Source organism: Bufo bufo, chromosome 5 (assembly GCF_905171765.1).
Source record: "Bufo bufo chromosome 5, aBufBuf1.1, whole genome shotgun sequence".
Classification (NCBI taxonomy): domain Eukaryota; kingdom Metazoa; phylum Chordata; class Amphibia; order Anura; family Bufonidae; genus Bufo; species Bufo bufo.
The window spans coordinates 440,907,781-440,924,069 of record NC_053393.1 but is presented as its reverse complement, the minus strand read 5'-3'; the positions used below and the strand labels follow the sequence as shown (position 1 = coordinate 440,924,069).

The following is a 16,289-nucleotide window of genomic DNA, read 5'->3' as shown; positions in this document are numbered from 1 at the left end:
ATGTAGTAGGAAGGTAGAAAAAAATTTAAATGGTATGGAACTGGAAAAAAAAACTGCAGTTCCACCATAGTTTTATGGGTTTAGTTTTTTTATGTGGTAAAACTTACCTGTTACCTTCATTCTCCGGGTCAGTAGGATAACAGTGATGCCACATTTTTATAGTTTGTCTTATTTTTTTATTGATACCATTATGGAGTGTGTATGAGTTTTTGATCATGTTTTATTACATTTTTTGGAAGGTGAAATGACCAAAAACGGTGAATTGACCATTTAGATTTTTTTTCTATTCACCGTACAGGACAAATATTTTTATATTTTGGGATGCAGTTATGCTAATGTTTAGAATTTGAAATATTTTAATTTTTTTAAATTTTTTTATATATTTTTTTATTTTTTTCCCAATTACTTTAAGTGTCCCTAGAGAGATATACTACGTTACTACGAAGCCTTGCCATGGGCAGGGCTTGATCAGAACTTCGCTATGACAGCCTCGGATCCTTTAGAAATCTCTGTGCGCTCCTGGGAGAAGACCACTCAGATAGTTGCAATTGATAACGGCATCTGAAGGGTTAAAAGTCTGTGATTATCATTATCGTTGACCACATACTCTGCCCCCGGGTGTCTGCTGTGTAAAACATTAAGCGCCCGGCTCCTGAGTGGGTGCCATCAATAAAGCCCTGACCTCGAGCTTGTAGGGCAGTATGCAGACTGTGCAGCTCCACACTAAGTAGTACATCCGTGGTGCACTGATACAGGCTTCGTACCCTGGACTTTGATGTCATTTATAAAGCCATTAGACTGAATTGCAGATTAAGGACTGTTGCCAACTGTAGGCATATGTTGACTGACCCCGTCTATTCACCTTATTCTGAAGGTCAGGGCCGGAACTCCAGAGCTTTCACCATTCCGTATTTCCATGAGTTGCTCACATCTTTAACGCTATTAGTTTGTCACTTATTTCAGACTTATTTCAGATGCACATGGTAGATCCTCCAGTAATTTCCATAGGACTTGTGCCTGGAATCCTGAGAATTAGCTCACGCTGTAAATCATTGCAGTATTAATCCCTGTGATCACTATGACATGGTGTCTTACGAAAGTCTTAAAACACAACTGCTTAATTATAGCTGGGAAAAGTAAACACGTAGCATGAGTTACAGCGAAACTTGTGACTTTTCTCAATAGTCCTTTTCATATGAAAAAAATTAATGTTACACAATGTAACCTTTTTACTGTATTATATAACTTTATCTATTGTTTTGCACTTCAAACACTGTCCTAATTCTAGTGTAAGCAAGAGCATGAATACTGGTGAAGTTTCCTTTCTAGAATATTGCACACCTAACAGTGCTATGTGTGCATCATGTAAACCGACTAAAGCCCAATGCAAAAGTCAGCTCTCACTACCTTAATAGAGTTTCCTATCATACACATTTCTGGCATATCCACATGAAATCTTCCTGATATATACTTCCTACATGAGGCTTGAATGCTTTGTGCATTATATATTGACGCAGTGTTCGCCAACCAGTGCCCCAAAGCTGTATTTGCTGACTACCCAGCTGGTGGCAGCTCTTACAGGGGTATCCCCCTTCTGGGACATTCATGGCACATCCACAATATATGGCATAAATGTACAATAAGTGCGGGTCCCACCTCTAGGACCCTCTCTTATCTCAAGAACGAGACCATGTCACACCCGGTTGGGAATACAGAGGTTGTCATGCATTTGTGGCTCTCTCCATTCAGTTCAAAAGCGAAATAGCTGAGTGTGCTGACTTGGCTATTTTCAGAAATGGTATTGAAATGATTGGAGAGCCCGACACGATGGGAACTGATTTATGACATAGCAGCAGAGGTGGAACCCGCACCCATCAAACATTCATTTCAAATCCTGTGGCTGTTCCATAAATGTATAAATATATAAATCACTGCGAAAGGTGCACCACAATGATATGCAACTGACAACACTGGCTAATCCCTCAAGCTGATATTAAGAACTGAGACTTTAGCCAATGTATTCCTGTCAGGAACACATCAGAGCTCTTTCGCACCACCGTCAAGGTATCTCAGTGTGGCATGGGTTCCTACCACTAGACTACCTACAGTGTGTGAACCCAACCTGAGAGGTGCTAAGATACAACTTACAGCCAAGCTCCCACATACCTCCATAGTGAAATCACTCAGGTAGTGGGAGAGATAAGGCTGTAAGCCCCACCTATAACAGTCCATATGACACAGGCTACCAGGTGCAACAGAATGCTACCAGCAGTACGCAATGGCACATTCCATAAATGTCCCAGATAGGAAAACTCCTTTAATATTATTGTGCCCTAGTGGGATCTGTGATGTCATAGTGATATTGAAAGTTAATCACTAGAGTACGAACCATGTAACTCAGTCATATCTGTGATAGACTTTCTTTTCAATATCCAGTGTGGCTACACAACATGGCCCAAGAACTTGGAAAGGTTGGGGAACCTTTGCTCTAAAGTTATATTGCTGTTTCTCTAAGACAACTGAAACCATCAGCCTAAATTGATTTGAAATGTTTAACAGTAGATTAGTAACAGGGCGTTGAGGTAAGACGATGTTGAGCCAGTGTAACATTCCTTAAGGCATCTCAAAATCTGACCCACCCTAAAAACATTTTTGTAGAGATATGTTCTTCCTTAGCTTTTTTTTTACCTCGAGATGTCTGGTGAGAGATGACCAGCTTTTTTAAAAATACATAATTTGCTTTATTGTGTCATGAGATGTCTATCCTATATGTAGCCACCCAGTGGTTGTTTTGTGAATTGTAGTCTGTCAAGAGTACTGTTAGCGGGAGGCGGAGCTAGCAGAGCATGGTGGTGGACGCTTAGCCTTGAGCTCCTCACCGCAATATCCGGCCATATAACTTTTTAGCCGAACAACCTGTTCAAGCATGGGCAAGCTAACTAAAGAGAGAGGCAAAGAGTCGGACTGCACGCCGAGAGCCCAGAAATCACAAGGAGACTTGTCAAAGTACCTGACTAAGGTGCTGTCTTCTCCGGTTAGGAGGAAGAAAATGGCGGCGGCCGAAGCACGCTCTGAAGCACAGGAGAAGGATTTGGATGGAGGAAGCTCCTGCGCTTACTCAGACAAACAAGGTGAAGCTGACCCGCTGCCAATTACGAGATCCTTCTTAAAACACTCCTTGTCGCAAGCGTAATCTCCAGTCATGAAGGAGTTAGCCAATATAAAGATGGAGGTACAGCAGATGGGGAACAGAGTTGAAGCACTCGAAAACTCTCAAACAGCAATTGTATAGCATAACAGGGGATTGCAAACCCAGTTACAATCTCTACGTACACAGTTAAACACAGCTTATCTTTGCCTGGAAGACCAGGAAAATAGAGGACGTAGGAAGAATGTGAGGATTAGAGGGATCCCGGAATCCGTCCCAGCTGAAGAGCTAACAGAGTGTGTACGCCAGATCTTTTCTCTGCTGGTGGGTCAGACACGTGCGGCCGCCACCACTCCATGTATTGCCACAGATCCTTGTGGAACGACCCTAGAATTTCGACGTCAGTCTCTCAGTATAGAATAAGAGACTTATCTCGATCTAAAGCAAATAAGGATTATTATATGGCTATCACTGGGGAACCTAGTGGAGTGGGAAACATTTAGCAAAAATGGGATTTTGAGCTATCCTGCAATAAGTTAAAAAAAATCCAGACACCTAACCCTGCCTGACCCTTCCTGGTTAGAAAACCATGTGTTACTGCCTTCATTGCCACCTAAATGCCTTTCACTAATTTATAAACAGCTGTTGTCACCGCGCGACCTCATCGAACCTAGTTATTTGGAAGAGTGGGAACGGGAGCTAAACATTACATTAGACGATCCAAGTAGATCCTTCATATTATCCCATTCTCATGGGTTTTCTAGGTGTGTCAAAATCCAGGAAAACTCCTTTAAAACACTCTCTAGATGGTATCGTACTCCTGAGTTCCTTCACTGAATAAACTTGTCACCTTTGGACTACTGTTGGAGGTGCTTATCGGGTACTGGTAGCTTATCACATATCTGGTGGTTGTGTCCCAAAATGTAAACATTTTGGACAGAAGTGGATTAATAAAATATGTTCCATTAAGTGAAAACTATCTGCCCCACTTGTGCTACTCTGGCTGCCAGAAGGTCGCTTTAGACCAGATAAGTCAAATCTGGGCACACACATGATCATGGCAGCAAAGCTTCTCATCCCGTTGAAGTGGAGAGATCTTTACCCCCCGACTATCACTATGTGATATGAAAAAATGGCCAATATATGTCGTATGGAGGAACTAGCAGGCTGGGAGACCAAGAATGGAAATATGCCAACCGTGGCTAACACATATGAGAGAGAAGTTGGAGTTAGACTCAGTGAAATAATTCCAGACAAGCTCCTGGGTTGTCAAGATGTAACCAGTTCCTATAATATCTGTATATGATACTTATCATGATTATAGACCCAAGTCGACACCTTCCCCCCATTTCCCACTATCTGTCTTTTTTTCTTTTTCTTTCTGTCTTTCCTTAAGTTTACACATGTGCCTACTTAACATGCTTTTTGGTGCAATCAGTAATTTACTTATTATACAGCATTACAGATTCCTTGACGCTTGTGTTGCAAGGCAGAACAGCCTCTGATTACTTCTTTATTATATATTGAATCTCTTTGGAACTTTGCCTATGCTATTTCTCTACATATTGATTTGTAACCCATTGTACTATGTTGAGAGCACTGAACATTGTATACATGTCTGTTATGTTTACAAATTCAATAAAATGAGAATTGAAATGAGAGTTCTGTTAGCAGGTGGCAATATTGTATTGAAAAATTGGAGTCTTTAACCAAAATAAAGCTAAGTTAAAGGTGGCCACATCTTGTGTGATACAGCCAGTTTTCTGGGCAACTTAGTCTTCTGTGTTACAGCAGCCACAAGATTGAATATAGTGAACTGAATTCCTTTTGGATCCTTAGGTAAATTTGTTGTGAGGATATTCTCTTATTTTGATTCATAATTATGATATGTATTTGGGTAATCTGACAAGGTGTATGCACATTCCTGTGATGGCACACTGATCACAGTGGTTGTGGATTTGCAGTATACAGTACAATCAGGTCACCATTGCTCATGAGATCTGATGTGTGCATCATCAGAGGATGCCCCAGGCTTGTCCTGCTAAGCACAGAAAGAGACCCGAACAAGGAGATTAGCATAGGAATGTTATACGTCTGTAAACTATGAAATTAGCTCATAAGCATCTGGTATATATTAGGCTGTGGGTTGCTCAGAAATCCCTGTGGTGCCCATGGTGGCCTCCAGTCCTGTTAAATTGTCTTGTGGTTCTTAGCATTACACTGACATTAGATATCACTAAAGAGTTGCATTGTCAGGATTAATGCTATACTTTTCCAGCTGAGCACGCAATACTCAGTATGGATGTAGACTTGCCTGTTTGACTGCAGCATTACTATGATTATTATCTGTAGAAAGATTAGATATGACTGAAATAAAAGACTGTTGTTTTTCCCAGGTGGAATTGATTTAGATAGATAGATAATCACTAGTGTTGATCGAGCACCAAAGTGCTTGTGTGCTCAAGTAGAACACTTTGCGATGCTCGGGTGTTATACTGAGCACAATGGAAGTCAATGGGAGAACCCCAGGTACCCCCTGCACTGAAGAGGGGAGGGTGTCGGGACTCTAGTTTGGCTTAGGAGTCCCTGCTCTGACTCCATATATAGCTATGTCCATATACGGAGTAAGTGCTTGAGGACACCCCAGTGTATTTAAATCTAATTTAGCCTGTATTTTAGAAAAGTTTCTGCCGGGATTCAAACTCACAACCTTCTGTATTAGAGGCAAGGCACTTAACCACTCAGCTATAACAGCTGCATAGCCAGTTACTTTAAAAAAAAAAAAAAAAAAAGAGAGAGACTTCTACTGTACTGTTCTTCTACTGAGACCTATACAGTAGAAGTCTCATATTTTTTATTTTTTTTGTGACTGACTATGCATCTATATAGTGTAGTGTAGTGTTCTGGGCTGTGATGGAGAAGCTTTGATTTAAATACACTGGGGTGTCCCCAAGCACTGACTCCATATATGGACATAGCTATATATGGAGTCAGAGCAGGGACTCCGAAGACGCGGACTCGCACTGAGGGATTCCCTCACTGTACAGCGATCTTCTGCATTGAAATAGAGGCTAAATTAGATTTAAATACACTGACTCGAGCATCGTGCTCGAGCATACGCGGAATGCACCAGAATGCATTCCGTTGGGTTCCCATGACGCACAGAAAAACTCTGAAAGCAGTGTTTTTCTGTCTGGCATGGGATGCGGAGCAAGACGGATCCGTCATGACACACAATGTAAGTCAATGAAGCCGGATCCATTTTTTCGGACACAAAAGAAAACGGATCCGTCCCCCATTGAGTTATAATGGTCTTAGAGATGGAGCTGTCAAGGCTATTTTAGAGATAATGCAACCGGATCCATTCATAACAAATGCAGCCGTTTGTATTATCATGACAGAAGCGTTTTTGCAGAACCCTGCCGGATCAAGGAAAAAGGCAGATGTGAAAGTAGCCTTATTGTGTGTGAATAATGTAGTTTATTAACATCTCATTTTATTCTTTTTACTTTCAGGCTTAAAGTCAGAAGGTCTCTACCGAGTCTCGGGTTTTACTGAGCACATTGAAGATGTAAAAATGGCCTTTGATCGAGGTGAGCTGTCATTTTAACCACTTATTGGCAAATGCCATTGTGGGCAGGTATACTGTAGAAAAATATCTGTACCTGACAAAAAGTGGGAAGAAATGGTAGCCTGTAAGCAAATAACCAGATTCCCTGTTTGGGTGCAGACATTTGAGGCCCGCGTCTGCTGATCACACATGAACCTAGGCAGGGATAGCCACGATATATTGGTTAGGTGATAAGCCTAGGTTTAGTTTCTGCACTGAGATGCAGGGCCATCAAGCTGACCAGCCCTGACAGTCAGATGTCTGTTCCTCCAGAGCTCCCAAAGATAGATGAAACAGTACTACGACAGGTTGGGTTTTAACCTATCTAATCTATTGATCTGCCAGAGATCTCCTCTATCCATAGAAATAACATAATGTTTAGTCAAATTTGAGTGTTAATGGTGGAGATGAAAAATAGATCTGATGGCTGAACAATCATTTGCTCTGTAGCACAGCATGTGTGGGAAATGGGAGTAGCAGAAGAAATCAGTCATATAATATAAGCGGCAAACCGTACATTTTGTAGCAGAATTTGATGCAGTTTTTAGAGCCAAACATAGGCGTGGATCCAAAAAGAAGTAAAAGTATAAAAAAAATATATATATATATATATATATATAACAAAATTGATGCATTTCCTCTGTTTCGTATCTCATCCTGCACTGGACTAGGCTGGACATGCACATTAAATACTGTGGAAGTAACGCTCATTCGGACAATAACTATTCCTTCCGTCCCCGATACACATGCATACATGGCATGGGTTATCAACAGGGACAGGGGAGTAGGCTGCTACCAGACAATACTTGTGGCAGCTTATGCCACCAAGAACAAGAGGATCATCTGCCCATCATAGAAGTCAGGAGGCCCCCATACATTAGATTGCCAGCAGGTTTGGCCAATTGAAGGAGTTCTGCAGGCCATAGATACTGATGACCTATCTTCAGGAAAGGTCATCAATATCAGATCGAAACCCCCGCAATTAGCTGTTTCAGGCTGCCATAGCGCCAGAAGCAGAAGGCGCCATACAATGTCTAGTTTCCCGCACCATGGCAGATCGAAACAGCTGATTGGTGTGGGTCTCGCTTATCTGATATCCTCCAGTCTTATCCTTTGATGACCAGATAGGTCTTCAGCCCGGAAAACCCCTTTAATGTGTATGTGTCCAACTTTGCACTGCACATGGCTCACTGGCTAGTGTTTGAATTTTGTATGCATAAAACGAATGGGGAGATTTATAATTTATAATTGCGCCTGAAAAGTGTCGTTAAAAAATCGCAAACTGCGTGTTTGCAACTTTTTAAATGCGTCTTTTGAAAAAATAGTTGCAAGTCACTTTGCAGGAAGGGGGCGTGGACAGAGACAGTAACAAATTTATCTTCAATTTTGGCGCAAATGAAGCCAGAAATCTATTGCAGCTCTGGGTTGTCGTAAACTTCTGTTTAGGCCTCATGCACACGACAGTATTTTTTCACGGTCCGCAAAACAGGGTTCCGTTGTTCCGTTATCCGTTTCTGTTTTTTTTTCCGTGTGTCTTCCTTGATTTTTGGAGGATCACCAGACATGAAAAGTGAAAAAAAAATCTAAGTCAAGTTTCCCTTGAAAATGATAGGAAAAAAACGGACACGGATGACAATCTTGTGTGCCTCAGTGTTTTTTCACAGACCCATTGACTTGAATAGGTCCGCGAACCGTTGTCAATGAAAAAAATAGGACATGTCATATTTTTTTGACAGACTGGAAACACGGATCACGGACGTGGATGACAAACGGTGCATTTTCCGAGTTTTCAACGGACCCATTGAAAGTCAATGGGTCCGCAGAAAATCACGGAAAACGGAACAACGGACACGGAACCCAACAACGGTCGTGTGCATGAGGCCTTAGGTGCACGAACTGCCAGAGGATGCACCTAATTTATTATGATGAGTGCTGGCTTCAATAAGTCTCCCCCTAAGTATTTCAGGGACAATGTGACAGACTCCATTAGTGTTAGATGTATGCTGTATTTAAAGAGGACCTGTCACCTCTCCTGACATGGCTAGTGTAGTAACTATGTACTTGCATTCCCCATGTAATAACTATTATTAGTCTTATAGCTCTATGTTGTGCCATTCCTTTATTATTTCTATTAGAAGTTATGAATTAATTGCCAGCAGCTTGCAGTAAAGGTACAGAGGGGTGTTACCAGTTGGGGGGGTGTCCCTGCACAGTCTGACCGCAGCACTGATTGGACAGAGACATACACACGTACAACTAGTAACACCCAGCAGTACCTTTACTGCAGACTGCTAGCAATTCATTCATAACTTCTAGCAGAAATCATAAAGGAATAGTACAACATAGAGACATAAGAATAGATGCTCCAGAATTGTTATTACATGGGGAATGCAAGTAGTTACTAAAACAGGCATGTCAGGAAAGGCACTCTTTAAATAAAAGTTCCAAAAAATGTGAACCAAAAATGACTTTTCGGATGCAGTGAACTTCCTGCTAATCTAGATACAACACTAAATGTCATTTTCCATGATGACTGAAATGTGCCATTAATAATTTACATGACAAAATATCTGCATGATGGGGAGCTGGGGGTTTGATTTCAACAACACCAATGTGTATTGCAGTCTGTTCACTGGAGCTGAAGGTTTTGAAACTGCTCGGTCATGGTGTAATCAATCCTGACACTACAAATAAGATGTCATCCTGAAATATTCATGGACACTGTCAGTGGGAAAATGGTATTCGGTTTCCCAAGGAGCTTTATCTTTTCATACAGTAAAACGTAATCATTTTACTTGTGTAATCATAAAAGAACAGAAATGTAAGAGAGCCTCCATATAGGTGTAAAATTCTTCGGATTTTCAGCTTTGTCCAGATTCAGGGTCATAATATAGCCACATTTTAGTATCTGTATTGTGACCATAACACCCAGACCTCCCTTAGTGCGGTGTACACATGATAGATAGAATAGATTGATAAATAGATAGAGAGAATCAATTAGATAGTTAAAGGGATTCTGTCACCTCGTTTTAGGTTATAGAGCTGCGGACATGCACGGCTAGATCGCCGCTAGCATGTCCGCAATATACCTGTCCTATAGTGCTGTGTGCTTTTATTGTGTTTAAAAAATGATTTTATAGATATGTAAATGAGCCTGGTAAGGAGCCCATGGGGCTGTACTAACCTTCTTGGAGCCCAGCCACGCCCCCTGTGAAGGAGCCCAGCACCGCCTGCGTCCTCCGAATCTCCTCCTTTCTTCACAGTTAGATTGCCGTAATCTCGCGATGCGCGAGCTTGCGCATGCGCAGTTCCTTCTCTGAGGCTGATGCCAGCACAGGCAAGGAACACAATACCGGCACTGCGCATGCGCGAGCTCGGAGGACGCAGGCGGTGCTGGGCTCCTTCACAGGGTGCTTGGCTGGGCACGAAGAAGGTTAGTACAGCTACTTACCAGGCTCATTTACATATCTATAAAATCATTTTTTAAGCACAATAAAAGCACACAGCCCTATAGGACAGGTATATTGCGGACATGCTAGTGGCGATCTAGCTATAACTTAAAACGAGGTGACAGAATCCCTTTAAGATAGATTAGTTAGATAGATAGATAGATAGATAGATAGATAAGATGAGATAGATACCGTAGATAGATAGATAGATGAGATAGATAGATAGATAGATAGATAGATAGATAGATAGATGAGATAATATATATAGATAGATAATATAGATAGACCGATAGATAGATAGATTCAATTAGATAGTTAGGATAGATTAGATAGATACCGTAAATACAGGGTGGGCCATTTATATGGATACACCTTAATAAAATGGGAATGGTTGGTGATATTAGCTTCCTGTTTGTGGCACATTAGTATATGTGAAGGGGGGAAACTTTTCAAGATGGGTGGTAACCATGGTGGCCATTTTGAAGTCGGACATTTTGAATCCAACTTTTGTTTTTTCAATAGGAAGAGGGTCATGTGACACATCAAACTTATTGGGAATTTCACAAGAAAAACAATGGTGTGCTTGGTTTTAATGTAAGTTTATTCTTTCATGAGTTATTTACAAGTTTCTGACCACTTATAAAATGTGTTCAATGTGCTGCCCATTGTGTTGGATTGTCAATGCAACCCTCTTCTCCCACTCTTCACACACTGATAGCAACACCGCAGGAGAAATGCTAGCACTGGCTTCCAGCCCACGATGACCAATCCACTTTCCAGGAAACTGTTCATCTAGGAATGCTCGGACCTGACACCCATAATGTGGTGGTGCACCATCTTGCTGGAAAAACTCAGGGAACGTGCCAGCTTCAGTGCATAAAGAGGGAAACACATCATCATGTAGCAATTTCGCATATCCAGTGGCCTTGAGGTTTTCATTGATGAAGAATGGCCCCACTATCTTTGTACCCCATATACCACACCATACCATCAATTTTTTGTTCCAACAGTCTTGGAGGGATCTATCCAAAGTGGGTTAGTGTCAGACCAATAGCGGTGGTTTTGTTTGTTAACTTCACCATTCACATAAAAGTTTGCCTCATCACTGAACAAAATCTTCTGCGTAAACTGAGGGTCCTGTTCCAATTTTTGTTTTGCCCATTCTGCAAATTCAGTGCGCCGATCTGGGTCATCCTCGTTGAGATGCTGCAGTAGCTGGAGTTTGTAAGGGTGCCATTTGTGAGTAGCTAATATCCACTGAAGGGATGTTCGACTAATGCCACTCTCCAGTGACATGCGGCGAGTGCTACGCTGTGGGCTCTTGCTGAATGAAGCTAGGACAGCCACTGATGTTTCTTCATTAGAGACAGATTTCAAGCGTCCACATTTTGGCAAATCCAACACTGAACCAGTTTCACAAAACTTAGCAAGCAGTTTGCTAACTGTAGCATGGGAGATGGATGGTCTCGTAGGGTGTCTTGCATTGAAATCTGCTGCAATGACCCGGTTACTGCATTCACCAGACATCAACACAATTTCTATCCGCTCCTCACGTGTTAACCTCGGCGACATGTCAATGGCTGTGAACAAAGAGAAACTTGTAAATAACTCATGAAAGAATAAGTTACGTTAAAACCAAGCACACCATTGTTTTTCGTGTGAAATTTCCAATAAGTTTGATGTGTCACATGACCCTCTTCTTATTGAAAAAACAAAAGTTGGATTCAAAATGGCCAACTGCAAAATGGCCGCCATGGTCACCACCCATCTTGAAAAGTTTCCCCCCTCACATATACTAATGTGCCACAAACAGGAAGTTAATATCACCAACCATTCCCATTTTATTAAGGTGTATCCATATAAATGGCCCACCCTGTAGATACCATAGATAGATAGATAGATGAGATAGATAGATAGAATAGATAAGATAGCGAGATAGATAAAATAGATAGATAGAATCAATTAGATAGGATAGATTTGACAGATAGATAGATAGATAGATAGATAGATGAGATAGATACCGTAGATAGATAGATAGATAATATAGATAGATAGATACTGTAGATATATAGATAGAGAGATAGATAATATAGATAGATAGAATAGATAGATAGATTCAATTAGATAGTTAGGATAGATTAGATAGATAGATAGATAGATAGATAGATAGATAGATACCGTAGATAGATAGATAGATACCGTAAATAGATACCGTAGATAGATAGATAGGTACCGTAAATAGATACCGTAGATAGATAGAATCAATTAGATAGATAGATAGAACATGCCAATTTAAACATGGTGGGGACTGAATAGATGTTCCCAGTTTCTTTGTGTGTTTATAGCTATAAGATTTTCATTGTTCTGTTGGCAGTAAGTTTCTTGTACGGGGAACCAAATGCTGCGTTGTCACTTGGTCCGTACATGTGAAACAGGTGCGGCATGTTTTGGATCAGACCCTACTTGTATGAATGGATTTTACTGATCCCTAGTTGACAGAGCCAATTCATTGAGAAATGGCATTCATAGAACAAAAGATCAGTTTAATGTCCCGATGGGTGCAGCTGTTGTTTTTCTTTGTCCCTTAAATGATTTTAATTGTTTATTGGGAGTCTAGATGAAAGCTTTGCAAATAGTCCAGCACATTATTATTGCGGTTAGAGGAAATAATAAAGTACAGAATATTCAGCTACAGGGCATGCCTCATAGAACATGCAACCAGCGCTGGAGAAACAGAGAGCAAACACCTGTAACACCCCAGAGTGGTGTTACCACTTCTGCACTTTGCTACTGTCTTTATTGGTCTAACCTCATGTCATCTTATGCATTTATTCCAGGTCCTCCACACTGTGCATTTCTAATGTTATGTAACTGGTAATGTAATGCGCCTGGTTTACCAGCAGACAGCAGCAAACACGGCAGAGCTATATTTAGATAGAATGGAACCTTCCAAGCCAGCCAGACCACCTTAAGCTCTGCTGGCCTTGGAGGCCAAAGCTTGAATCCTCAGGAGCCAAGAGGAAAGTTCCCTGGCATAACCTAGAGTCAGACTACAAAGTGAAGTGCAGCATACAGAAGAAGCTGAGTTATACAGCCAGCCTGTCAGTACAGCAGAGTCAGAGAGAAACAGATATAACAGAGTGGAGTTTGCCTGCCAGTTTCATGCTACAGCCTGCTGGAAACAAGACAAAGCCTGTAAACCACCGTATCCAGATAGAAGTACCATGACACACATAAAGAGACATTTTAGGCCGCACTATACCACTCGGCATTCCTACACCTGGGTCGCGTTATAGAGGGCCCTAGGGGGAGGCGCCCGTTGCACACCCAGCTACCAAGTATTTGTATAATGTCTTGCTCAATGCATCTTCTTAAGAAGAACATGCCTATGTTAAAGGAATCCTGATGATTATTAAAAGGGTTGTCTGGTTTGGAAAACCATTTTTAGAATACCCTTTAGGGCTTTCTGGATTAATACAGGGAGTCCTTAGTTCAGTATCTTTATAAGCTAGATCAGAGATTGGCTAGAGTAGAAAGATTCTTGCTCCCTCCTGGACCCTGGATATCTAGGCATTACCAGAATGGTCAATGATTTCAATGAACACAATGTAACCTGGGGCCGCAGGGAAACCGACACTTCCCCTGTGGACTTAACAGCAGTGAAACAACCTGTGGTCAGCTTATTTTAAGAAGACTCTCTTAATAGAAATACAACCAATGCTCTTAATCTGAGAATGCATTTTATTGAATAAATATTCCTTTCTATACTGTTTTAAAGGGGCTGTCCCAGATTTTAAAAATGTTCCATTACAGCAGGAAATATGATAAAATTAAAAATAACAATTACTCACCTTTTAAATCCCCCAGCCAACACTTCAGTGGCCTTCAATGGTCTTTATATACTTTCATACAGCAATGACATACAGGACATCCACAAGTATAAGCAAACACAATTCAACAGCACTCTGCAAGCATAAAATATCTAAACTAATAAATATATATTTATAAACTAATAATATATGCACTATGTAAAAATGAATATGAGGTTTTTATAAAAAAAATTGCGTCAAAATCATTTGTGCCCATCCACCACTGCATAGTGACCTCTTTTGGACGAGAACCTACTGTATATGATACCTCTCCTTGTGCTAAGGCTACTTTTACACTAGCATTTTTGTTGGATCCGGCAGGGCTCAGCAAAAACGCTTCCGTTACTGATAATACAACCATCTGCATCCGTTATGAACGGATCCGGTTGTATTATCTTTAACATAGCCAAGACGGATCCGTCATGAACTCTATTGAAAGTCAATTGGGAACAGATCCGTTTTCTATTGTGTCAGATTGTGTCAGAGTTAAATCCGTCCCCATTGACTTGCATTGTGGGTCATGACGGATCTGTGTTGCTCCGCATTGCCATGACAGAAAGCAAGCTGCAGCATGCTACGGCTTGCTCTCCGGTATGAGAACGCAACCAAATGAAACGGAATGCATTTTGGAGCACTCCGTTCTGTTCAGTTACGTTTTGTCCCCATTGACAATGAATGAGGACAAAACTGAAGGGTTTTTCTTTAGTATAGAGACCCTATGACGGATCTCAATACCGGAAAATAGAAACGCTAACGTAAAAGTAGCCTTACTGGCTTTAAATGAATTCAGGGAGAGCGAATGCTGTACATCCATGCGACAACCCTGTTAATAATATATTTTTTTGTCCAAACAGTCAGGGATAAGATTCTTGTACAAGTTGATCACTTAACTTCAGTTGTCAGTCTTGTCTTTTCTACCCTAAAGCCGTTCTCTAAAAATATATTCTAAGACCTGGAAAAAATCCAAAATTAAAATTCTCTTGGCATGAATTGATGTAGACTTTTATTTGTGTGTTTTGTACACATTTCTATGAATGTTTATGTTCTTAACAGACATTAGGAAAATTGAGTTCTGGTAATTTTGTTTCCATTTTATCTGAGAAAACTATCAATATCCGCAGTTTCCTTCATACACCACTGAACTTAAAGGGGTTGTGCAAGAATGGCTGGACCTGTAAAGGGAAACTCCTTCCGCAGCGGCAGCCCACTCCCTCTCCAGGCCTGTGATGCTCACCTGGGCTCCCCCACTGTAAACATCATGTTTGATATCGCCGCAGGCAATGACTGGCCACGGCGGTGACTGGCTTCTCTTATGTCATGACAGATGGTCAAATGACGCAAGGGTATTTGGTCTCCATCATGGCCAAGTGGCCCCCATTCTTGCACAACCCCTTTAAAAGTGTTGATTAACTTGGACAATTTTTACTTTGCGGCCCACCTCCTAAGACAAGTTGTTTCTGGGAGTATCTGACATAGCCAGAGGTACTGCTGTGAAAAGCAATGCATTTCACAGCATCATGTACATTAAAGGGGTTGTCCAAGATAATGAAAAAATGTTTTAAAATACAAAAAAAAGAAAACAATACATACTCACCCCGCGTGTACTGTTGAGGAAGGTGATTGGCTGCAGCGGTCACGTGCAGCATCCAGGCACGTTACCACTGCTGTTTAAAAAAAAACAAATAGAGGTAGGAATACTGGACCACCGCCACAGAGAACGGCACTGGAGAAATGGGTGAGTATAAAATCTTTTTAAGACATTGTAGGAGTTTTCCAAGATGTTTATTTATCTCTGACAACCCCTTTAAGATTAGTTGTCATTCAACAGAAGGTTTTAACATAGAGTTAGGCCCCATTCACACTACCATATCTTTGGTCCACATCTGATTGGTGACTTAGATAACAATCAGACCACATGTGATTAGTGATCAGTGCATACATCCAGGCAGGGTGGATAAAAATCAATGATTTAAAAAAAAAAAAAAAAAATCTGTTTTTTTTTTTATTTAAATCTGATTTTTTTTATTTAAATCTGATTTTTTTTTTTATATAAAATGCTTTTTGAGGAAAATATATTACCATCCAAAGGTTATTCCATCATGAAATAAAGATTAGTTTTTTAATTATGTAGAATAAGGCTGTACGTAGACTCCCATATTGTTGAATGGATTAGGCAGTGGCTGAGGGACAGACAACAGAGGGTTGTAGTCAAT

General features: G+C 40.9%; 1 protein-coding gene across 2 annotated transcripts in view; it reads left to right on the top strand.

Annotated features, from left to right (window-relative positions):
* The window catches only part of CHN2 (chimerin 2), a 390,810-nt gene that overhangs the window by 359,293 nt on the left and 15,228 nt on the right, over positions 1 to 16,289 (top strand). For both annotated transcript variants that reach the window (XR_005779250.1, XM_040433568.1), the window contains exon 10: positions 6,664 to 6,741. Coding sequence is in view for 1 of the 2 variants with exons in the window: in XM_040433568.1 (XP_040289502.1) it covers positions 6,664 to 6,741 (78 nt within the window). In the remaining variant the exon portion in view is untranslated. The remainder of the gene's footprint in view (positions 1 to 6,663; positions 6,742 to 16,289) is intronic.